The 24251-nt window shown below is 30.7% G+C and overlaps 1 protein-coding gene and 2 long non-coding RNA genes across 3 annotated transcripts; all 3 read right to left on the bottom strand.

Annotated features, from left to right (window-relative positions):
* Positions 1 to 934: 934 nt before the first annotated feature.
* LOC128290257 (uncharacterized) lies at positions 935 to 12082 on the bottom strand. The gene is made up of 3 exons (XR_008279935.1): positions 11676 to 12082; positions 2225 to 2305; positions 935 to 1290 (listed from the first exon to the last, which is right to left on the bottom strand). It is a non-coding gene; the product is annotated as an uncharacterized LOC128290257 (long non-coding RNA).
* Positions 9742 to 10193, bottom strand: LOC128290258 (uncharacterized). The gene is made up of 2 exons (XR_008279936.1): positions 10040 to 10193; positions 9742 to 9958 (listed from the first exon to the last, which is right to left on the bottom strand). It is a non-coding gene; the product is annotated as an uncharacterized LOC128290258 (long non-coding RNA).
* A 433-nt stretch (positions 12083 to 12515) lies between the features above and the next one.
* Positions 12516 to 18537, bottom strand: LOC108486710 (pyruvate dehydrogenase E1 component subunit beta-1, mitochondrial). The gene is made up of 16 exons (XM_017790903.2): positions 18260 to 18537; positions 17876 to 17923; positions 17679 to 17753; positions 17230 to 17310; positions 17099 to 17125; positions 16933 to 16995; positions 16676 to 16762; positions 15340 to 15465; positions 14992 to 15125; positions 14798 to 14870; positions 14594 to 14659; positions 13584 to 13622; positions 13373 to 13497; positions 13170 to 13284; positions 12860 to 12942; positions 12516 to 12761 (listed from the first exon to the last, which is right to left on the bottom strand). The coding sequence occupies exons 2-15, from the start codon at positions 17897 to 17899 to the stop codon at positions 12874 to 12876; spliced, it is 1104 nt and encodes a 367-aa protein (XP_017646392.1). The 5' UTR covers positions 17900 to 17923; positions 18260 to 18537; the 3' UTR covers positions 12516 to 12761; positions 12860 to 12873.
* Positions 18538 to 24251: the final 5714 nt, after the last annotated feature.

Below are 24251 nucleotides of genomic sequence, written 5' to 3' on the forward strand. Positions count from 1 at the left end.
AAAAAAGGAAAGTTTCAAGGACCAAGTGGCATGGGAAAGCAAAAGGTGGGAATAACGGACATTGAAGAGATAGGACAGCAAGCTTTGAAGGGGAAATAATAAAAAATTAAGAATTATGGAAGAAAATCCTGATGTTCTTGGGGTTTTGGAAATAGAGTTAGATTCGTGGGAGCAGATTGATGTTTCTTTTCAACAAGGATCGGTGACTGCAAATCAGCAAGCCGATTGGGAGAAATGAAAATCTTATGCTGGAATTGTAATACCCTTAACCTGTATTCCTTGTTGGAATAAGGTTATAGAACATTACCATAAAAGCATAACTTAAAAATGGTCACATTTTAATCACTCCATAAATCATACCATAATTCATTCAAACACATGCATATCGTCCCTTATTCGAGCCCTAGAAGCCTTAGAAACACTTTAAAAAAATGATTTGGGACTAAATCAGAAACATATGAAACCTTAAGGAAAAACTTAGAGAAATTCAAATTGTAGGGGTCACACGCCCGTGTGGCTCACAGGGCTAAGACACACGCCCGTGCCTCAGGCTGTGTAACATTCGAAATAAGGACACACAACCGTGTCCCAACCTGTGTCCAAGCCCGTATAACTCTTTAGGTTAGGTCACACTAGGTCGTGTAACTCTCGAAAAACAACTCTTAAAATCTACCGGGGACACACGATCGTGTCGCATGGCCATGTATCACACACGGCTGAGACACACGTTCGTGTCTTAAACCGTGTGGACAAGAAAGTGGTTAATTTCAAGCCGTTTCTTTCACCCAATACAAGCATACACCTACAAGCCATTTGCACATATAATCAAACCCTTAAAACAAGCCTAAAACATGCATAATAAGACCAATTTAATACGTCATTTATCCATACAACCAATATGCCCAAAAGGCACCTCAATCACTACAACCAAACATACTTAAACATATGCATAATTTAGTCATTCATCACTTGTGCATTTTTATCCTATTACCATACCAAACTTGCCACAATGACCACAGGTCAAATTACATTCAAACATACCAAATTGGTCATTTACAACATACATTCATTTGACCATTTCAACACTAACCATTAAAGGATCACTTTGCCAATAGTTCATCAACCATAATACTACATTTACAAGCCAAACATAACAACATCTCATCAAACACAATTCACCTATAACATGCCATTATAACCTTGATCAAGATATCAAAATCTACCAATATAATTGTTGGATAGTGTGATAGATCTCCGATAAGCTTCCAACCTAACAGAGCTTTTGATAATCTGTAAAGTAAGAGAAAGATGACTACGTAAGCAATGAATGCTTAGTAAGCTCGTAGAACATGAAATATAACTTATCACTTCAATACTATAATACATAGATTCAATATGATTCAACACCAATACTTTAACTTAGTATAAACATATTGAACACCATTCAACTCACAATTGAATATATTCATCAACATCACATATATTTTTCATATATAACATATTGGAACTTATAAGTCACAATACATAACCAACAACCTTTTCATAAGATTATGTATCATTCTATTTACTTACTTTCCCTTCCATTCCAAATGCTTAGCATATGCCTAAACAACATTATCATTTCACAAGTTAGTGTATTTATCCATGGTTTAAGTAACTTCTTCTACAGCATAAATAGACTTCTCACATATAAGTACATTAGTTTTCACATCAAATCTTTTATAACATCATATTACATCCCAATTATAAACTTACCATTTCATTTCCTTTTCTTACCTATTAAACCAAAATAGAATAACATCAGATAATTGAAACAACATTTACCATACCAGTTAGCTATATAACACACCAAAACAAAGCCTGCCAAGCTCAAGGCTTGATACAATTACACCGGCACAAAGCCTGCTAGGCACAGAACTTGATATAAATCACTAGCACGGAGCCTGCTAAGCACAGAGCTTGACATAAATCACTGGCACGAAGCCTGCTAGGCACAGAGCCTGATATAAATCACCGGCACGAAGCCTGCTAAGCACAACGCTTGATATAAACTCACCGGCACGAAACTTGCTAGACTCAAGGTCTGATATATTATCTCAAATACAACTCAATTTCATTATTAATTTTCAACAACCAACATTCAATAATTATAATCACCACGATTATTAGAATAAAATAAATATCAAGAATCTAATATAACATATTACATGTAACACGAACTTACCTGGTTAAATTGCAGAAATGTCAAAGTATATAGGCTTTTTGGTAATTTTCTATTCTCCTCGATTTTCCACTCGATCTTTATCTAAATTAATAAATTAAATGGAATTATTAATTTAGAATGGAATTATTAATTTAGATAGTAAAACAATTTATTTTATACAATTTAGTCCTTTTGACATTTTTACATAATTTCTCCTAACATTTTATTTTTTTTAATTTAGTCCCTGAGCCTAAAACATGCAAATTAACCATTTTGTTTTTTCAAATTCATATTAGTCGAATATTCATGGCACCCAATACAGTCACATTTGTAATAATTTCACAACAAATCCTTGTATTTTTACTATTTCAACAACTTAGTCCCTAATCAGTAAATTCATCAAAATTACTTAACAAAATACTTTTAAAATATCAACTAACATTTCAAATTCATCATTTAATAACTAAAATCACACAGGTTCATCAATGGCAACATTCAATATCTTTAGCAGTTTCAAAATCAAAGGTACGGGCTAACTAGACCTAGTTGCAATTATCTCAAAAACATAAAAATTATTAAAAATTGATGAAAAATGGCTTACCATGCATGAATTGAAGCATGGCCGAACCTTAAAAGCCTTTAGAAATGGCTTCTTTCTCTCCAAATTCGGTGAACGAAGAATTAGAAAAGATGATTAAGCTTTTGGTTTTATTTAATTTAATTTAATTATAAAATTACTACTTTGTCCACATTAAAAATCATCCAAATTTCATGCTTTTAGTTTCCCAAAACCATCCACTAAATTTTTAAATGGTTTAATTACCATTTAAGCTCATTTTTCTTTATTCAATAAGCTATTTAATCACTCAAATCAAATAGTAATCAAATTTTATATCTTTTACGATTTAATCCTTTTTACTTAATTAACTATCTAAACATTAAAATTTCTTAATTAAACTTTAATACAACCTTAATAACACTTACAGATATTTACGGATTGGTTTATAAAAATGAGGTCTCGATACCTTATTTTCTAAAACTACTTGACTTTAGGGTCTTACCACTTGAACTTAATTAATCATTCATATAACAAAATTTACCAAACCAAAAACTTTTTTAAAACCATATTTGACTCGTAAATTTTCATAAATAATATTTACGAACTTACTCGTCAGATTTTTGGTTCCAAAACCATTGGTTTTGACACTACTGAAAAACGGGCTGTTATAGTAATGTTAGTGGATTGGGGAGTCCACAGGCAGTACGAAGACTTTGACAAGTGGTGAAGTTTTATTACCTCGTTTGGTCTTCTTTATGGAGATTAAAATTGATGAAAATAGAATGGAGAAGGTGAGATGGCGTTGTGGTTTTAATTATGGAATTGAATTGGGGACGACTGGTTCAAGGGGTGGGTTATGTTTGGCTTGGAAGGAGGACGTTAATGTTGAGTTGAGGAGTTATTCAAAAAATCACATTGATGTTCTCATAAAATAAAATGTTAATGATGAGTTATAGCACTTTACAGGTTTCTATGGTACACCTTATGCGTGTTTTATAGAAGAAACTTAGAATCTTTTAAGAAGGTTAGGGAATGATAAGAATTTTCTTTGGATGGTGGGCGAAGATTTCAATGAAATTTTATATTCTTTCGAGAAGGTTGGTGGGGTACCAAGGGAGGCATGCAAAATGGAGTCTTTTTGAAGAGCACTTGATGATTGTAAATTAGGGGATGTGGGGTATTTGGGAAATTGGTTCACTTGGGAGCGTGAAAACTTACCTAAGACAAATATTAAAGAAAAGTTGGATAGGGGGTTGCTAATGAGGATTGGTTGAGCATGTTCCCTCACACGACAATCAAACATATACTGCATTCTGTCTCAGATCATTGCCCGATCCTTCTTAATACTGTTAGAGAATCAAGGAAAATCAAAGCAACTATGTTTAAATTTGAGGTGTGATAGACATTGGAGGAGTCTTTTGAAAGAGAAATTACGAAACTTTGGAATTCGACCAGAGGTTCTATCTTTGAAAAATTAAAAGATTTGAGTACTAGCTTGATTAATTGGGAGAAAAAGATTAGGAGAATCGTAATGAATTGAAGTATGCCATCTCTAAAAAATTAGATGATTTTATGGCTGAGGATCGAGATGATGATAATTTGGTTGCACTCATTGATGTCAAGATTCAATTAAACTTTGAACTTGATAAGGATGAAGCTTTTTTGGGAACAGCGGGTGAGAGCTAATTGGCTTCGTTTAGGTGATAAAAACACTGCCTTTTTCTATAGATATGCTTCGTTTCGAAAAAATAAAAATACCATTGGAAGTTTGGAGTGTGAAGACGGTACGTTAGCAAGCATAGAGGTTGAGATTGGGGAGCTTACTACGAATTATTTTCAAAATCTATTTTCTTCGAATGAGATTGGGGATTTGTCACATATTTTATCAGGGATTAATACAAGCACCTCTTAAGAGGAGAATCTCTTCCTTTTAGCAAAGTTCACGAAGGGGGTAATTTACATAGCTTTGAAATAAATGAGGCCCACAAAAGCTCCAAGGTTTCCCAGCTATATTTTTCCAGAAGTACTGGTATATAGTTAAGAAGGATGTTATTGCTTACTGTTTGAGTGTTCTTAATGAAGGTAATGATCTTGAACTTGCAAATGTTACTGAGATCGTTTTTATTTCAAAAACCCAAAATCCCAAAAACTTAACAAATTTTAGACCCATTAACCTGTGTATTATTTTATATGAACTTGTGGAAAAAAATTTAGCAAATAGACTTCAGAATGTTTCTGGGAACTATGTCGATTGTGCTCAAAATGTTTTTGTAATGGGGAGATTGATTTTGATAATGTCTTACCTGCTTATGAATTAATGCACACTTTTCGCCAAAAGCGTACTGGTAAGAAGGGCTATATGGCAGTAAAGTTAGATATGAGTAAAGCCTATAACAGGGTTGAATGAACTTTTTTAAAGGCTATAATGTTAAAGATGGGTTTTGCTGTTGATTGGGTAGGGTCATTTTAAGATGTATTTCTTTGACTTCTTATTCGGTAATGGTTGCATGGGAAGACGTTTTTGGCTTTCAAGAGGCCTTTGTCAAGAGGACCCTCTTAGTAATTTTTTATTTCACATTTGCAGTGAAGGACTTTCAGCCTTGATGAGGTTGGCTATGGAGGGGAGGTTTTTAAAAGGGGTACAGGCTAGTAGATAAAGGCCTAGAATCTTACATCTTTTGTTTGCGGATAATAGTATCCTTTTTGGGAAGGCAACAACCATAGATGCTCTCTTATTGAAAGATATTCTTAAGGAATATAAAATTTGTTCTGGCCAGAGTGTGAACTTTAGTAAATCATCAATATTCTTTAGCTCAAATGTGATTGTGAGGGAGAAGAATCGGGTTTCAAATTTGATGAGAGTGTGTTTTTCAAGTAATGTTAAAAAGTATTTAAAGTTGCCGAATATGGTGGGTAGAAATAGAAAAGCATCTTTCTAAAGTTTAAAGGATAGGATTAAGGTGAGAATCAAGAATTGGAGTACAAGGCTCTTGTCATAAGGGGGAATGAAAATCTTTATTAAATCTATAGCAGCCCAATTCCGGTGAAATCGGAACAGTGGTCTCTGGACCACAAATTTGAGCGGAAAAATAAAATTTATTTTTATTTTATTATATGATCCATATTATACTAGAAATGTCGTGTGAAAATTTTGAAAAGAAAATTTTACTGATTATGTGCTTAATTATGAGAAGGACCAAATCACATAAAATGTAAAAGTTAAATTCTAGTAGCTAGAAGGATCAAATAGCTATGGAATTCAAAAATATAGGTCCTTATATGGTAATTAGACAATTAATAAAAAGTATGTAGATATTTTGGATGATCATCCATGAAAAATGACAAAATGGCTAGGGACTAAATTGAAAAATGAAAATATTAATTAATTAAAAAGATGAAAAGAAAATAAAAATCATATTTTCTCATCTTCTTCCCCAAAATAAACATGAAAACCCTAGGAGAGAGAGAAGAGACCTTCATGGCCAAATTGCGTAAGTTTCCTTGTCCCATTTTTAGTAACTTTGATATTTTTGAAACCGGGATAGCCTAAACTATCTATTTGGGGGATCAATTTGAAAAGTTATCATGGTATAAAAATTGGTCCAAGGATGTATATGCTTGAGATTTGAAATTTATGGTAGAAAATGAAAGATTGATGAAAGATAAATAACTTTTACAAAGTGATTTTTCATGAAAACTTGATTTAGGGACTAAAATGAAAAATGGTGAAAATCCATGGAAAATGCTGAAATGTGTGAAATGTATGTCCTGTAAAAGTTGTATGTATAATTTGGCTAAGCTTGTTTAAAGGGTCGGATTTCATGAATTTCATTTTCCAAGCCTAGGGACGAAAATAGAATTTATATAAAAGTTAGGGGAAAAATGATAATTTTGTCTAGGATGAAAATTTGGTCCACATGAATATAGAATGTGATAAGTTGATGTTAAATTTACTTGTATAGATCTGAATAAACTAAATTCAGAGTTAGAACGAGGAATGAGGAAAATGTCGGATTAGTAAAGTTTACGTACACGAATCTTTGTCAAGGTAAGTTCGTGTAACTAAATTGTATATGTTTTTATGCTTGATTTAAATGTTGTGTTTGTGAATTTTATAAATGCCATAAATACATGAAATGATCACCTACTCGATATAGCCTGATAAATGAAAATGCCCGATAAAATGGTAAATGAATAAAATGTTACTTATATGCTTGACATGAATGTGGGATGTATTTTACTCGAATTACATAAATGTTAGTGAGGTATGAAATAATCAAATGCTAGATAATGCTTGAAAAGTGTTTAAACCCCTGTTGAATAAATAAAAAATCGATGGATATGTGATTTCCCGAAACGAAAGAGGTCATGCATTTGTTGCAGATAAGATTTAGCTCGGATGAGTAATCATTCGACTTCAATTCTGATAGGATTTAGCCCGGACGGGTAATCTTGACATAAGTCCTCTCAAGCATATATTATGGATTGGATTTAGCCCAGACGAGTAATCTAAATCAAGCTCTTTAGAGCATATGACATAAAAAGGATTTAGCCTGGACTGGTAATCTTGTTGTATACATGGGTAGCTTGAGAGTGTATTCTCTGAAAATGGTACCTTAAGGGTACTATTGGACATGAATTAACAGATTCTGATTTGTACACCTTGGGTGTACTACCTGTGTATTTATTGATATTTCGAATAAATTTAACAAGTAAAGATCTGACAAGGGAAAAGATGAATTTAAAACAAATTGACATGGAATGATACATATGATATAAAAATATGACATGAAATGAATATTACATGAAATACAAGAAGTTGATATTTGTATATGGAAATTACTTGTTGAGAATGTTTCATCCTTGATCATAGTCCCATATACCTTGAATGTACTACTACTTGTGTGACCTTAATACTCGAATAAATGCGTAAAGTCTTGACATGAAATGATCTGATCTCGAAACGAACTGTTATGAAGTTATACTTGTAATAATAAGATGAATTATGCATGTTGAATGAATACATGTTATGGGAAGCTTATGTGCTTGGAAACTTGATTGTTGTTAAGCCCTCATATGTTTTGATGTTATTTTAAAATATATGACTAATAAGAGTAATGAGAATGTGTGTAGAGCTTGAGGGCAAATTGATTGATTATGCCTTACATAGTTACCTCATAATAGAATGAATGGTAAGTTAAGTACCATGTTATACGAACATACTAAGCATTTTTATGCTTACTCCGTTTTATTTTCCTTGTTTTAGAGTAAATTAGAAGCTTGTTGGATTAGAAGCTCGGCGGAGATCACTCACACTATCCATTAGCCCATGTCGGTATAGTATGATAATTCAATTATGGTTGTAATGGCATGTATATGATATGTTGGCCATATGGGCATGTAAATGTAAAGATACTTGTAATCTAGCCATTGAAATGGATAGTAATGATTGTTTTGATATACTTGTAATGTCATATTATATTAATCGCATATATGTTAAGTAGTTGATCAAATTATGTCTAACATGAGGACATAACCAAGGTAAGATTGTAAACATGTATGCATGAAATGTTATGTCATGATGATGGATGGAATATGCTTGATTAGAATGTTTGAAATGGTTAGTAATTGTATATGACGATATATCACGTTAAATGATAAAATTAACTTGAATAAAATGCTTGGATTTGTTGGGTTATGAATGCAAGATGTGGTGTAAGATTATAGCAAAGATTGGGGTGAGAAGTGAAGCTAGGAATGACTTTATTTTGTCCACACGGACAGACACACGAGCGTGTGTCTAGACCGTGTGTGACACACGACCTGGTAACACGGGCATGTCGTTAGGTCGTGTGTCCCCTGCACCTTAATTTTGAGAAACAGAATGCTCTGAATTGAGCACACGGATAGAGACACGGGCGTATGTCTCAGCCGTGTGTGCTACATGGCCTAGCATTCGGGCGTATGGCATGGTCTTGTGTGCAAGTTAGAGAGTTACAAAGGGTCAAACACGGCCTCTAACATGGGCGTGTTCGAGGGTTACACGGGCGTGTGAGCCCTGCACCTTGAAAAAATTTTGAAAAGCTGCGAAAAATTCTTAAACGTTCCAATTAAGTCCCGACTTGATTCTAATGCTCGTATTGGGCCTCGAGGGTCCAATCTAAGGACGTTATGAATGATCTCGATAAATAAATAATAACTTGCATGAGTTGATTGTAAAATGTTTTGAATGTTTCAGTAACGCTCTGAAACCCTGTTTCGGCGACAGATATGTGTTAGGGTGTTATAAAATCTGTGTTGCAAGCAATTCCCACTTATGCAATGTCATGTTTCTTATTGCCTAAGTCTTTTTGTGGTGAAATTGAAAGCATTATAGCGAAATACTGGTGGCAAAAAGGACAAGGGAGGCATGGGATCTATTGGTGTAAATGGAGGCATATATGTAAGTTGAAGGAGGATGAAGGGATGGGTTTTAGAGATTTAGGAAAGTTCAATATTTCTTTGCTGGCCAAACAGTGGTGGAGGATTATAAATCGTCCAAATTCACTTATTACTCGGGTGTTGAAAGCTAAATATTTCCCAAGATTTGATTTTATGTATTTTCAATTAGAGACTAATCCATCATACACATGAAAAAGAATTTAGATGGCTAAAAGGGTTTTAAAGGAAGGCTTATGTTGACGTCTGGGTTTGAGGAATAAAATCTCTATATTTGATGATGCATGGATTCCTGGTAATGCAAATTTTAGAGTGTACAGTAATAGTCGAATTTTGTAAAATTTAATGGTGTCAGAGTTAATTGATACTAATGATTGAAGCTGGAAGTAGGTGTTAATTAAGGATACTTTCATGCAGTTGGATGCTGATCATATTCTTCAGATTCCATTTGCTCAAGACGTATATGAAGATTTTCTGATCTGGGGTGGGAAGCCTTTGGAGGAGTTCTCAGTTCGTAGCGCCTACAAACTATTATAAAAAATTTTGGAGGATCCTAGTGCTTATGCATTACAAACCAGATCTAGTGATTTCTATAAGCTCTTATGGAAACTAGACCTTTCGGGAAAAATTAAAGTTACACTCTAGAGGATTTCTTGGAACTATCTACCTACGTTTGCTAACTTAAAGTCTGAGAAGTTCTTGCTGCCCTCAGTATGGAGGTGTGGACAAATCAATGGATCATCTGTTCCAGCAATGTCCTATAACAGTTATGTTTGGTCAGAGTTATACTGCCTGCAATTTTTGAATAATTAGGGTCTGGAGTTTAAACATTGGCTTACCTGGATTTTTAATCTTGTACCACCCATCAGAGGAAGTTACTTTGTTATGCACTCTAGGCTATTTAGAAGGACAGAAACAGAAGGGTTCATGAAAAGAAAGTCATTACAGGTAAAGACACTGCAAATTTTATTTCTAGCTATGTAAGAGAACTTGAAGGGCTAGAGAAATATACTTGTACAAAGAGTAAGGAGGCAGTTACTTGGAAAACTCCGACGAGTTCAGTCATCAAAATAAAGTTTGATGGTGCTTCTGATGGCTGAAGTTTTCGATCGGCGTCAAGAGTGGTTGCTAGGAATAAGGGTGGAACAGTACTCTTCACTTGTACGAGTTTCCATGAGGGAGTAGCGTCTGCCTTCTCTGGTGAAGCTTTAACGTGTCAACTTGCAGTGAATGTGGGTGTTGATAAATGATGGAGCCGAGTCATTATCGAAGGGGATTCATTAACAACAGTTAGGGGTGAGTATTCGATCGAGCCGAGTCGAATCGAGTCAAAAGATTTCGAGTTAGTCGAGTTGACGAATCCTATTTTAGCAATCAAACTCAATTTAAATTTTGTTCGAATCAAGTTGAAAAATTTTGAGTCGAATCGAGTCGAATTAACGAATCTTATTATTTATACTCAATGTTCTATTTACATGGACAGATTATTTTACTAGCAGAAAAATACAAACTTTTAGATTAATTTTGAGTAAAAGAAAAAATGAGAGTGGGACGATTCAGGAAGGAAAGTATGACTAATGGGTAAACATTTATCAAAACAATGTAGTTTTGCCTTTTAATTTGATAGTTTTAACTTTTAACTTTAGAAAAGGTAAACATTTACTGAAATGACATAGTTTTACCTTTTCTTATTTAGATTTTTGGATAACTCGAATTACGGGTGAACGTTCGATCGAATCGAATGAAACCGTTCGAGTTAAATTAGAAAAATTAATAATGTTAAATTAAAATCTTATACAATATAACTACTTTCATGTTAGAATAAATTTGAAACAATATATATTTGAAAACCTTTTTAAGCAAAATAATAATAATAATAAGATATTTTAGTATGATAAACTTGAATCACTAATCACTTATTTAAATTTCAAAATTATTATTTTTAAAATTATTTTTAAAATTTTATATATTTTTGAAATTTATAATTTTTTAAAATATAAATTTTAGAATTTTTGTAAATATTTTAATTTTCAAAATTTAAAAATTACTTTTTTTGTAATTTTGTTAAGAGAAACACCAATTTGATAGAGACCAAAACGTATTTATACTAATCTATTATTCGAATTATTTGAGTTATTCGAATTGTAAAAATTCAACTCAACTCGAACTCGAAATCTAAAATTTCTTATTTGAGTTGATTTGAATAACTCGATTCGATTAACTTGAAATTTGAATTTTTTTTCTGATTTTTTTTAATCAAATCGAATTTTGCTCACCCCTAACAACAGTTAAACAACAGTTAAGAAATATAAGTCTTTGATATTTGATAAATAACTGATTGGTGTTTACATCAGAAATATTCAACATGTGAAGAATAATATTCAAGAAATCAGTTTCAATCATGTTCCAAGACTAGCAAATGAATTTGCTCATGTTTTTGAGACAGAAAAGCTAAAAGGGGGGAAATCGATTTACCTGGAGGGGAATGCTTCTTCGACTGTTGATACCAAGAGGGTGAGGGGGAGGACAAGAGAACCAGATTGAAAGGGGAGGGGAAGGAAATTGAATAGGGGTAAGGATTTTTTTTTTTCTAGACGTTTGGTTTATCTATTGGATGCTCTTTCCTTTTTTGTGAAACCATCAATTGTGAACATTGAAGACTTGTTGGGATGGAGAAAAAGCAACGCATTTGATTTGGTGTAAGGGACGGTGCCTTATTGCTTCTAGATTCGTCCCAGTTTGGTTTTTGCGTAATCTTTCTATTATTTTTGTTTTCAATTATTGTTTCATTTTGGGAGGTTTTTTTGGTCGTGTTTTGTTGTTTTTTGACCTGTATCTTTATTGTTTAGTTTTTGTTTGGTTTTTGGATCAATGAGAAAGCAAAACGCCCAATCTATTTATCAAACATAATAATAATAACACGATAAGGAGATTTACAAGTGGCATCCGTATAGAAGTTTACTTTCTCTATTTAATGTTGATTAGAATAAATTATTTTAATCTTATTATATTACTTTCTCTATTTAACGTTGATTATAAATAAACGTAGTCGTCTCTCCTCTTATATTATTCAAATTCAACATACTGAAAGATTTCTACGTAAAATTTTGTATTCTTCTCTTTTTTTGATTCTTAGCCATTATCAACGGTTTATTTTTTATAAAACCAATTTTTCAATGACTACTATGAGCTGTGAAAATACAATTACAGTAAAGGGGTGAATCGGGGGAGTGTATTCTGAAGACCTCGACGAAGTAAAGGCGACCGTTAGACCAAGGCTGTATGGTAATTATTTTATTACTACTATGGTAGTAATTCTCAAACAAAACATCAAATCAATGCATTTAAAAATCATTCGACTGAACAAACATAATATTGAAACACAAGAGTTCAAAAACAGTAGCAGAGCCCTTGGGCTTCAGCAGGGTTGAATAGGTTATGTTCACATGACAAATGAAGTCACCAAATTTCCAGCCTTTCCAACAATGTCTCAGTTATTAAATGAACCAACTCCTCCCCAAAACAATTGAGAGGGCAAACAATCGTGTATTCCTCTAGTTCCTGAAATCATTATTTCTTATTGGTTATATTACGAATTGAAAAATAGAAAAATAGGCCCAAAGCAAGGTCATCAGCCTGTATTAGGAAAGGTTTCTCACCTATATTGGTTCAATTATGCAGCAGCAGCCAATGGTACAACTCTGTAGCATGCTCGCTTTGCAGCACGGACAATATCTTCAACCTGCACAATTCATAGATTAAAAACAGATTAACCTATAGTTATATAGAGACAACTATACAAATATAGCATCCATGCAGCCATCAAACTAGAGGATTTTACAAGAAATCGTATTAATGAGGAGAAGAGGGAGCGGATGAAAGGATCCTCCTTTTCAGATGCCTCAGTTCACCAGAAGCGTGTAAAACAAGCCACAACAGAAACATAGGAAGAAATGTAAATGGAATTACCTGTGGCACAGCCATCCTCTCAAGATTTGCTGCATATGGCATGGGAACATCAGCTCCAGCAATTCTCTCAACTGGTGCATCAAGATAAGCAAAACTCTCCTCCACAACTGATGCACTGTGAAAGAAGTATGCTTTGTAAACATAAAAGGTGTCGGAATGCTCGGTAAGAAGAATTAAATGACTACAGAGAGACGAACTCAAACCAGATTTCAGCACCAACACCATGCTGTGGAAACCCTTCTTCAACTGTTATTAATCTGTTGGTTTTCCTGACAGAAGCGTTAATTGTTGATCTATCCAGTGGCCTAATAGAACGCAAATTTATAACCTGTATTTAACAAAACCACCCACTGCACTTCTTAAAGAAAGATCCAAATCAATTTGTAGAAATTGTGACTTCATGTTATATTTTACCTCAGCATCAATTCCCTCCTTTTCAAGTATCTCAGCTGCCTGAACAACAAATAATCTCTTAGTTATAACTTCACAAGCCAATATGTTAGTGCCATAAAATTTTATTTTTAGGAGAATACAAACAAGGTAAAGGAACTAAGCAGCCCAATATGATACTAGATGTCAAGTGCACTAAGCTCTAATATTAAAATTTGCACTCATGTTTAACTCCTTCAATCAAAAGGGACCTAATTCACACCATATCTTATGTAGTTCTTGAGCCCACCGATTAAAAAGATAGTATAACTAATCACAAGAGCCTGCAGTGCACTAGATAAATGTCCACCTCGGTCACTATCAGCAGCGAATGGTATCATAAACAAATTGGGCTCAATAGTCTTAAGATCAAGTGTACCCAATAAAGTTTCAATCCATTTAATGGTGCACAAGATTATACCCAAAATTCCCTCTAGTTTAGAAACACATCGGTTCCTTCCTTACAAATACTGTGGTGGCTGGAATTGCCTAATGAACATAGCAGACATTCATCTCCTTTCACTTCTTCCATGGTTCACCTTCTCTCCAACTTTCATCAGTAAAATGGAGTCTCATTCACAAAGATCAACTCCATCTAAGGCAAAAAGAAAAGGAATATTATTTTGTTCTCAATGTTTCTCTCTTCTCTTCTATTTCACAGTGACACTTTTTTCTATCTTCAACACCAGCGGCAAGAACCTTTTGTCCCTTCATTGCCACATCCATGCCATATACAATATAATATTATTTGAGAAAAAAATCTGGAGCATCCAGCACCAGCAATATCTGACATGTATTTGGCTGCATCAAGTAGGTTTCCATGTGAGATACATATCCTACATGAAAAACATGAAGATGCAGCCACGTCCTTTCTTCATAGATTTAGATTATTAGTTTATCTTTCACTAGGGAATCATGTGTACTTAAATATACAATTTATCTCAAATGAAAAGTAAGCACAACATATTCAAAAAGATATTGCATACAAGACATACCTTAAGAGCATAGCCCACCATTTTTGAAAAAGCTGTAATAGTCACATCCTTCCCTTTTCTCTCTATCTGTTAAAGTAGGCTGTTAAAAAGCTAAATTTAAATGCTAATAAAATGAAGCATCAAGAGATAGAATCACTGACTGCAGAAGCATCAGTAATAGTAATAATAAAGTTTAAGAGAATGTTTGGGGCATCATTACATTACCTTAGCTTTCCCAATTGGAAGACAAAAGCTGGAGTCAAGAACTTCATCAGAAACAGGGAATGATTCACCATATCTGAAGCAGAATGATTATAACAGAGCAATGTCAGTCATTAGAATTCTAACTAAACGCGGGACTAGTGGTTTGGGGGCTCAATATGTAAGAATCATATATTATACAATATACATTCACTTACAACAACTCATTTTCAAGGAAAACAACTGGGTCAGGATCTCTAATAGCAGCTTTGAGCAGTCCACGAGCATCTTCAGAACTGTATGGGGACAGAACTTTCAATCCAGGACAAGAAGCATACCATGATGCATAGCACTGGACAAGAACCATAAGAAAATAATCAAACAAGCATCTTCTTACTATATTGAAGCCTAGCTACACCTCAATAACATTTAAATAACTAAACAGTAATGACAAAACCTAGTAGAAAATAAATCGAATTTCAACCTAAGTAGTATCTAGGGAACAGGGAGTGTGAATGTATGTAAGCTAAATAATGAGCGAAAGTAATAGTATGTAAAAACTATACCTGAGAGTGTTGGGCACCTACACCAGCAGCAGCACCGTTAGGTCCTCTAAAAACAATGGGTACAGACATCTGGCCAGCAGACATGTAGTTGGACTTTGCAGCAGAGTTAATAATGTGGTCAATCGCCTGCAACAAAATCCAGAAACAGATCAAAGAAATGTTTACACCAGAATAAGATCCCGTAAACAGATTTAAGGGTAACCAAAGTCATTTAACTTGCTTACCACCACTGAAAGATCAATAATAATTGAGCTTCAAATTAGTGAAATTCTGTCATACAGTATTGACCAAATTTACATATTGGGAAAACACCATCAGGGGCGGATGGTAATAGAAGCAAGTGGAGGCCTTGGCCCAAAAAATTCTAGAAAAATTTCATCATTCCCTTAAAAGTTTTTGAAATTTTCAATTTAGTCCCTCCCAAATATCTTGGAAATTTTCTTTAAGCCCTTAAATTTTTTAAAATTTTAATTAAACCTCAATTTTTTTTGAAAATTCTCATTAAATCCTCTAGATTTTTTGAAAATTTAAATTAGGCCCCCTCAAAACTTAATGCCTAAATCCACCATTGAACACCATACAGATGTCCAAGACAGTCGAAAAAGGCATCAAACTTGTACTCTTGAACATTAGAATGTAAGATCTAAGCAGGAGGGAAATCAAATCATGGTTTCAAAAGCTAAGACATCTTTCACAGAAAATGGCTACCCCAAGAACTCCAAGGATCCCATATTTCTTTAAATACGTTAACTTGTCTTAACACCAGGTCTTTGATGATTACCAAGCAGATAATCACCAGAAAGAATTGCAAAATCAAACAAGAACTGAGAACAATTTATTGCTAAACAAACTTGTATTTTGATAAACATAATTTGGAGCCATTAACCAGAACCGTAAGGATAAGGACCAATTACAGATAAGAGGATAACAAGCAGTTTCAACATATTATACCATCATTTTCCTTCATATTTTTCGTTTGTAACCTACAACCACATCAATTTAGAATTTAATTTATTGCAACATCTTGTTTAATATAGAAAGAGAAGATCAAGGTAGCACATACATTAGTACAGTATCCTTAGTTATTCAGCCAATATATGTTGTCAGAATGTCAGTTTTCAGGAAAACAAGCATATCTCATTCATACTAACTTCTAAGATTTCAAGAGCACATTACGGTAACAACATTAACTTCATTGTCTTCAAAAGAAAACGCAAATGATGATATATTATTTCTACTTGTTCATTTAGAAGCCATTTAAAATTTTATCAATATTGTAACACAATAAACTAATAAAAGCGAAAAGAAGCAGAGATTCAAAACATAACCCTCTAACCTGCATGGAGAAGTTAAATGTCATAAACTCAACTACGGGCTTCAGACCATAGTAAGCCGCACCAACCCCAATCCCAGCAAAACCAGCCTGTGAAACAAGAAATAAACAACCGTGAAGAGAAAACAGTGAAAAATATACTAAAAAAATCAGTAAACACAGATATAATAAGCATGTGAGATCAATGATTCGATAAAATAATAATGAAATTAAGAAAAACAATAATTAAGCATGAGCATGGGCATGTCAAGAATAATAACCTCAGTAATTGGAGTATCAAGAACCCTCTCAGGTCCATACTTCTCCAAAAGCCCCTTGGATATCTAAAAGAGATGGAAATAAAAGCCAATCCTCAGACAGATGTAAAATGGCTTGTATTGCCTTTACAATACATGGAAAAATAAGAATTTTATTCTTAACGCCAACCTTGTATGCACCCTGATATTCTCCAACCTGCATTTAAAAAGAAATTAAAAAGCATAAGCTTGGACATAAAAACAAAATGAACAGCCAAGATTATGATTATTAAAAATAGTTCCTGTTGAACACTTTCTCACCTCTTCACCCATTAAAAAGACTTTCGGATCAGCTGACATTTCCTCATCAAGAGCAGAGTTCAATGCCTCTCTCACTGTCATCTGTGCATAATTGTCATTACACACCAAAAAATGAAAAATCAATAATCCTTGAAACCTAAGCCTTGCCTTTAGCAGAGACTAATTAATCACAAAAGCCATTTATCATTAACAGAAAGAAAATGCAGACCATTTACATACACACAAAATTGCAAGCATAACCATATCTACGTGCATGCGCAAACTCACGAGATGCGGGTCTCAATTCTGATTTTATGAATTGAAGCAAGTAACCTCCAGAGCAGCTCATAAGATTAAACACAGCTACTCTATAGCGTACGAGTTAACACTTGCAGTATGCATATCTAATAGCATTAAATCAGCAATAATTTTAGAAATACAAAAAGGAAATAAGAGGTGAAAAGAATTACCTGTTTTGCTGCTGATGAGTAACTTCGTAACACCGATATTGCAGGACGAATCTTCAGCAATGACTGCCCTAACATCTGAATAAGCAAGAAAAGTCATGAATTAGAAAAATGAACATTTTTCTAGAAAGTAGACTGTCATATTTACTGAAAGTTTAAATAAAGGTATATGAGAGAGCAGGACAGTTCCGAGAACTCACTTTTTGCCTTACTATTCCCAACATCTTTCCTCCTTAACGTTCTTTTCTCTGATGAATAAAACAACGACATATTACATTAACTGCAAAGCTAATCCCGGTCTCATAAAACTAAAAGAAGCAGAAAAGTTTAATTTGAGCACTGATTTGCGTAAAAAAGCCTTTCCAACTCACTAGCTGAGGATTTTCTATTCTAAAAAATATAAATCACAGACCTCATTGCTAATAAACGATTCATCAAAAAAAGAATAAACGATCGTATTTATACAAACCGAGAAACAAAATCCAGAAATCTAGATCAGAACAAAATAAAAAGAGGCAGGAAAGTGGGAAACAAACGGTAAAGGATGAAGAACAAATCAGATCAAGGACATAAGACGAACGTACCTGCTTTTTGGAATAACGTTGAAATTTTTCTTAGGAATGAATCGGCAGGGAGATGGCTGAAAATGGAAAGGGGGAGTTCAGCTCAGCTAGTACATCTACTACGTTAAAATAAATATGAAATTTTATTGTCTTCCACTTTTTCCCCCTTTTTTTATTCCTTTTTCTTCTTTTTTTTTTTATTCCTTTTTTTTAAATCAAAAAATTGAACATTTTGTAGCGGTCAAAGTGATTTTAAGGGTCAGGATTCAAGCATAGCTCAGCTGTGGGACAACAAACGGGCGGTTCATTGTTAATGGGAAGAAAAGACGTATTTAACGCTTTTATTTTTGTTTATATTGTTAGAGAAAAGTCAGGGATATTTGGGTCACTGCAGTACAAGGTGGAAGGTAGCGGGCATTTTTGGCAGAGAAGGGTTGGTGGGTCAAAAAAAGACACTTTTTTTTTTTTGATGGTATTTGGTAAATTCTGTTATACTGATGATTGAATGAAATTCATCACTCTCTTATTAAATAATTTAATTTAATCTTTATATTATTAAATAATTTTTATTTAAAATTAATATTTATTATGAATATCTTATTAAGTAGATGTCCGTCATGATCAAGATAAAATTTTAATATACTTTAAATTTTAATTTTAATCGTTATTAGAATTATATCTTTACTTATTTTATATTTATTATGCTTATAAATAAAGATGCTAATGAAACATTGTAATTATTCCTATTGATCAATAAAATATCCTCTCTTTTGTTCTTCCATTTTCTTTGTTCTTTACTTTTCACTATTTATTTTATAACAATATTTATTTAATAGAGATATGTGTTAAAGGTGTTTTATAATTTCATAAATGAAATTTTATTTAAATGGTAAATCTATTTAAATGGAATTTCAGATTTTATTTTTTTACTTTTTATTATTTAAAAATAAAGTCACGTTTGATATATATATTTGAAAGTTCTAGGCAGGTCAAATTAAATCAAATTATTTCATTATCACATCTAATATATATTTTATAGTTAGTTTTTAGCAAACAAGGAAATTTTGAGTTCTGAATCAGTTCTCAGCTTTTCAAGTATCACAAGTAATTGACTGACATGATCATATTTTATCCAAATATGCCATAAGAATTTTGTTTAGCAATCCTTTAATTGCTAGCAAATTTTCAATAATCATTTCAGTTATGGAATTTTTATTTACATTAATGGCTTATATAACATATGTATTAAACAAATTTTGTTGGTAGACCTACTAATTTTCAGTAAATGCCCAATATAAATTGCTCTAACCTTGCTTGAATTTGGGTTTATTTTTATAATAATGTTATTACTTTTAATAAAATTTATATAATTAAAACTTAATTAGTTAAATATTAATATAACAATTAAAACCCTGCATTTTCATTATATTCTTATAAAATTTTAATTATATGAATTTTATAATATAAAAATTCTAATAAATTAGAATATTGAAAATTTGGTAAAAAAAATCAAAATAATGATTGAGTACTAAGTAATAGGAAAAGGCAAATAAAAATAGTTACCAATTAAACAAAAATAAGTAATCATGTACATGTATTGTTATGGAAAGTTTGTATTTCAACTTATTTTAATAGAAATTTATATTAATTGGTAATTGCTGTAAAATCTTGGATTAATGCATATTTATTTTACCATAATTAATGATATTAGAAAAGTTGACAATTTGAGCACAATTGAATTAATAGATTAAATTAAAATATTACACCATTAGAAAATAATACATTAATATTACAAAACATAAATTCAATAAAATCTCATAATTCATAGTGAAATTAATTGCAAAAAATATTCTCACTCTCATTTTTTTTCAACCCAGAACCCTATTAATACACTTGAACTAAACAATTTAAAGCTATAAACAAAGTTTTGAAAGAAAAATATTGAACTCACGTCTCTTCACAACCTTTAAATAAGAAAATAAATGTGATTTAACACACTTAAATTCATGTCCTCCTATATAAGTAATAATATCAATGCTAATCAAGTTAAGACTCAGTCAGTAATTTATTTTATTTTTTAAAATTTTATTTTATGCTTTAATATAGATATGATTTTCAATATGTTTGAAAAAAAAAAAAAAACAATCGACTACTTACGTGGGGAGATTGAAATGTGCATCTATGCATGGAGGTAGAAATGAGCAAAACTGCCATGAAGACTATCGTAATAAGTCTATTGATTTTACCAATAAATAGGTGGAACAAGCAAAATGTAAAGCTTAAGAGGGAATTTAATGGATTGATTTTTAGGAATTAAATTTTAAAATTTAAATTTTAAATTAAATTAATTAATATTTATATTTTGCTTTACTTTAGTATAACGTGTTGTTACATCTTGAATAAGAAATTAATTTTCAGTTTTATTTTTCAAATATTTTAACTTCTTATTAGTCTTTTGTTAAGTTGAAAAAAGAGAGTAATGTTTTGAAATAACTTCAAATATTAAATAATTTTATATTAATTTATCTTTCTGTATAAATATTTGAGTTTATTAAAAAAGACTACTTATAAAGCTTACAAGACAATTCATAAAATAAATTAAAATAGGAATTCAATCATAATTGAATAGCATATTCTAAACCAAGTGCTAAATTCAACATTTTAATGTTATAAATTTAGCAATTATTTTCCATTTGACACAAATTTTAAAACAAAAGGAAATATAAACTCGTATTAGTTAGAAGTTCTTTTTATAATTATGACAGTAATTAAAGTATTTTGTAATTCAAAATTGTAAAACTGCATCCTTAATGAAAGGTAATTATCTATATTTGAATCAAATACACTGGAAATCATTGAATTTTGAATATTAAATTTTTAATAAAAATTTTAAAATATTTTTACTACTTAAATATATATTATGAAGCCACTAATAAATAACACCATATGGTAAATTTTTACATACTTTGTCTATATTTAAAGACAGTTTAAGGGTGTGAAAAGCCTTAAAAATTTTTCAAAAAATCAATTAAGTCCATTCTTTATTCTTTTTTTTCACTCAATTGAGCATTTGAACTTTTAAAATGCATCAAAAGACCCTCAAAATTTAAAAAAATGGAAATTAAGCCCTTGCTCTTATTAAAAATTATAAAAATAATAATAATTAGAAAATTATTAAATTTTAATAAAATGTAAAAAATAAAATTTAAAAAAATAAAATATTGTAAAATTTTATAAAAATCATAAAAATTAACAACCCCTACTTTTTTCAATTAAAGTCATCAAGTGTCTAAATACATCATGACATATAGTGAAAATGATAAAATAAAAATCAATAAAAGTTATAGAAAAACTATAAAATTTTTCTTTTGGTACGATAATTTTATAATTTTTTTACAAAATTTATATTCTTTTTATATTTTGTATAATTTTCTTACGACTTTATAAAATTTTATATTTTTTATATTTCTATATAATTTATAATTTTTATGTTTTTATAAAATATATATATATTTTATGATTTTTTATTTTTTCCTAATTTTAATATTTGAATTTTATTAAAATTTAATAATTATTTATAGCTTTTATTGATTTTAATTTTTATAACTTTTTTTCTAATTTTAATAAAAGCAGGGGCTTTGTTACTTTTTTGAAAAAGTTTAAGGGTCTTTTTATACATTTTGAAAGTTCAAGTGTCCAATTGAATGAAAAAAAAAAAGTAGAGGCTTAATTATTTTCTTTAAAAGATTTGAGAGCATTTTTTATGTATTTTGAAAGTTCAAGTACCCAAATGAGTGCAAAAAAAAAACAAGGGTTTTTTTTGAAAAGTTTGAAAGTCTTTTTGATGCATTTTGAAAGTTCAAGTACCCAATTGAGTGCAAAAAAATAGTAGGGGCTTAATTGTTTTTTTGAAAATTTGAGAGTATTTTTTATGCATCTTGAAAGTTAAAGTACCTAAATGAATGCAAAAAAAAAAAGCAGCTTAAATATTTTTAAAAAAATTTGAGGACTTTTACCCTTAAACCTTTAAAGAATGATTCAACACATATAAGACCCTCAATATTTTATTTTAAACTTATTAGAACAATATTTTATTTCTTTTTAATTATTAATAAATAAATTTATGATGCTTATTTAAGTTTCGAAAATTTAAAATCAATCATAATATGTGATTTGAGTGAATTAGGTTAATAGTTAAGGACATTACCTTTACTTTTGATATGTATGTTTATAATAAGAAAATAATTATTGTAAAAATATTTTCATAATATTTTCATAACCATATAAACTAAATGATATAATTAAATTTCATAAATATACAATTAATTGTTAAAATATATTAAATTAATTTTGATCATTAACATAACAAATAATATTATCGAATTCTCTATAAAGAGGACAATTAATTTCTTCCTAAAAAGACAATTAATTTCCTAATTTAAATGTATATTATCATTCATAAAGATAATATTGCAAGCAACAGAAATAAATATTTCATTATTATACATTTTTCAAATTTGTTACATTTCTTAACTGTTATAAATATTATAATAAAATATAAAAATTCTATTTTTAATTGTATCCATACTAAAATTTAAGTTAATCCAACAATAATATAAGTATATCACACAAAATTATTAACAACTATATATCAATCATGCTTAGAAATACTATTGAAGGGATTACCTTAGAAAACTCAATTAATCCTCCCACATACGATACATCATCTATGTGTGTATATATGATACACACCATAATGAGGTTTTTTACACAAGAAAACAAGGCTTCCTTGGATAGTTAAAATAGCTACTTTTTATATCAAGCAAATGGATTATTTGCAACATAAACGCCTTGGTTTGTTTTTTTTTTTTTACTTTTTTTGTAAGAACATCCACATTTTCTCTTTATTAATTTAGTCCATATAATTTTATATTTATTCTTAATTTAAAAATTGATAATATTATGTCTTTTTTTAATTATAAAATCTTACTTTTTATGAAATTAACAAAAACATTTTAATCTCTATGATCTTAGTATATAATATATAAATTTTCACTAAATAATTTATAAATTGTATTATTATATTTAAATGTTACAAGTGTCCTCACAAATTTTAATAAATAAATATAATATACTTTAATTCATACATACAATAAAATTGATACATTGCACGAAATAAAAAACTAACTAAAGTAATAAAATGGTATAAATAAGATAGCTTAGATGTGATATGTTTGCAAAGTGGCATCCTATTTTTAAGATTTGTTTAACCTTTATTAAGGTTAAAGTTGATATGTTATGAGGCTGCTATTTTGGAAATAAATTATACACTTTTATTACCCTTTCTTTTAACTCTTATAATTTTATATTTTGGAAACTTAATTAAAATATTATTTTAATTAAAAATGCATTATTTTACTAATTTGATGTTACTTAATTGGTGACATTAAACTTAATACGTAATTTATTATTAGTACATATAATTTATTTATTTAAAGAAACTACCCACTTTCATTAAAAAATATTTTATATTGTTAATTTTTATTATTTTAAAACTAATAAGTATGGGTGCGATAATAAAACATATTAAAATTTGGTTCTAAAATTTTTTATAAAATATAATGTATTAAAATTAAAATGGTAAAAGAAGCTTCTTCTTTTTTTAAAAAAATTTTATCTAACGGAAACCTAATTCTTACTGAGGTGAAGGTGAAACAAAATAAAAATGAAAATGGTGGTAGGAATATGACCAGCAGGTCAAGTGTTTTGGTTTTGGTTCGTGTTTTCGATGTTTATCGACGCCTACCCACCTACCCTTGCCATTTCAGATATTCTTTTCCAAGTTTTCAACGAATGAAATTGTACCATGAGTATGACGCTTTCCGCAACTAATAAAATTTTGGTACGTGATCCAAGCATTTTTTTCACCTTCATCCTCGGTCTCTGGAGAAACATGTCATTATTGGTGCTTTTAGCAATGTTATAAATCCGTTCCATTATCCAATCAATTAGT

The sequence above is a fragment of the Gossypium arboreum genome, chromosome 3 (genome assembly GCF_025698485.1).
Source record: "Gossypium arboreum isolate Shixiya-1 chromosome 3, ASM2569848v2, whole genome shotgun sequence".
In the NCBI taxonomy this organism is placed as follows: domain Eukaryota; kingdom Viridiplantae; phylum Streptophyta; class Magnoliopsida; order Malvales; family Malvaceae; genus Gossypium; species Gossypium arboreum.

Excerpts from the sequence above, each read along its gene's own strand:
- LOC108486710 (XM_017790903.2), bottom strand. The coding sequence starts at position 17,899 with ATGTTGGGAATAGTAAGGCAAAAA. Across the intron at positions 14,871-14,991 it reads TTCCTTGAAAATGAGTTGTT|ATATGGTGAATCATTCCCTG; the intron begins GTAAGTGAATGT and ends ATTCTGCTTCAG. Across the intron at positions 13,285-13,372 it reads GGTGTTGGTGCTGAAATCTG|TGCATCAGTTGTGGAGGAGA; the intron begins GTTTGAGTTCGT and ends CTTCTTTCACAG.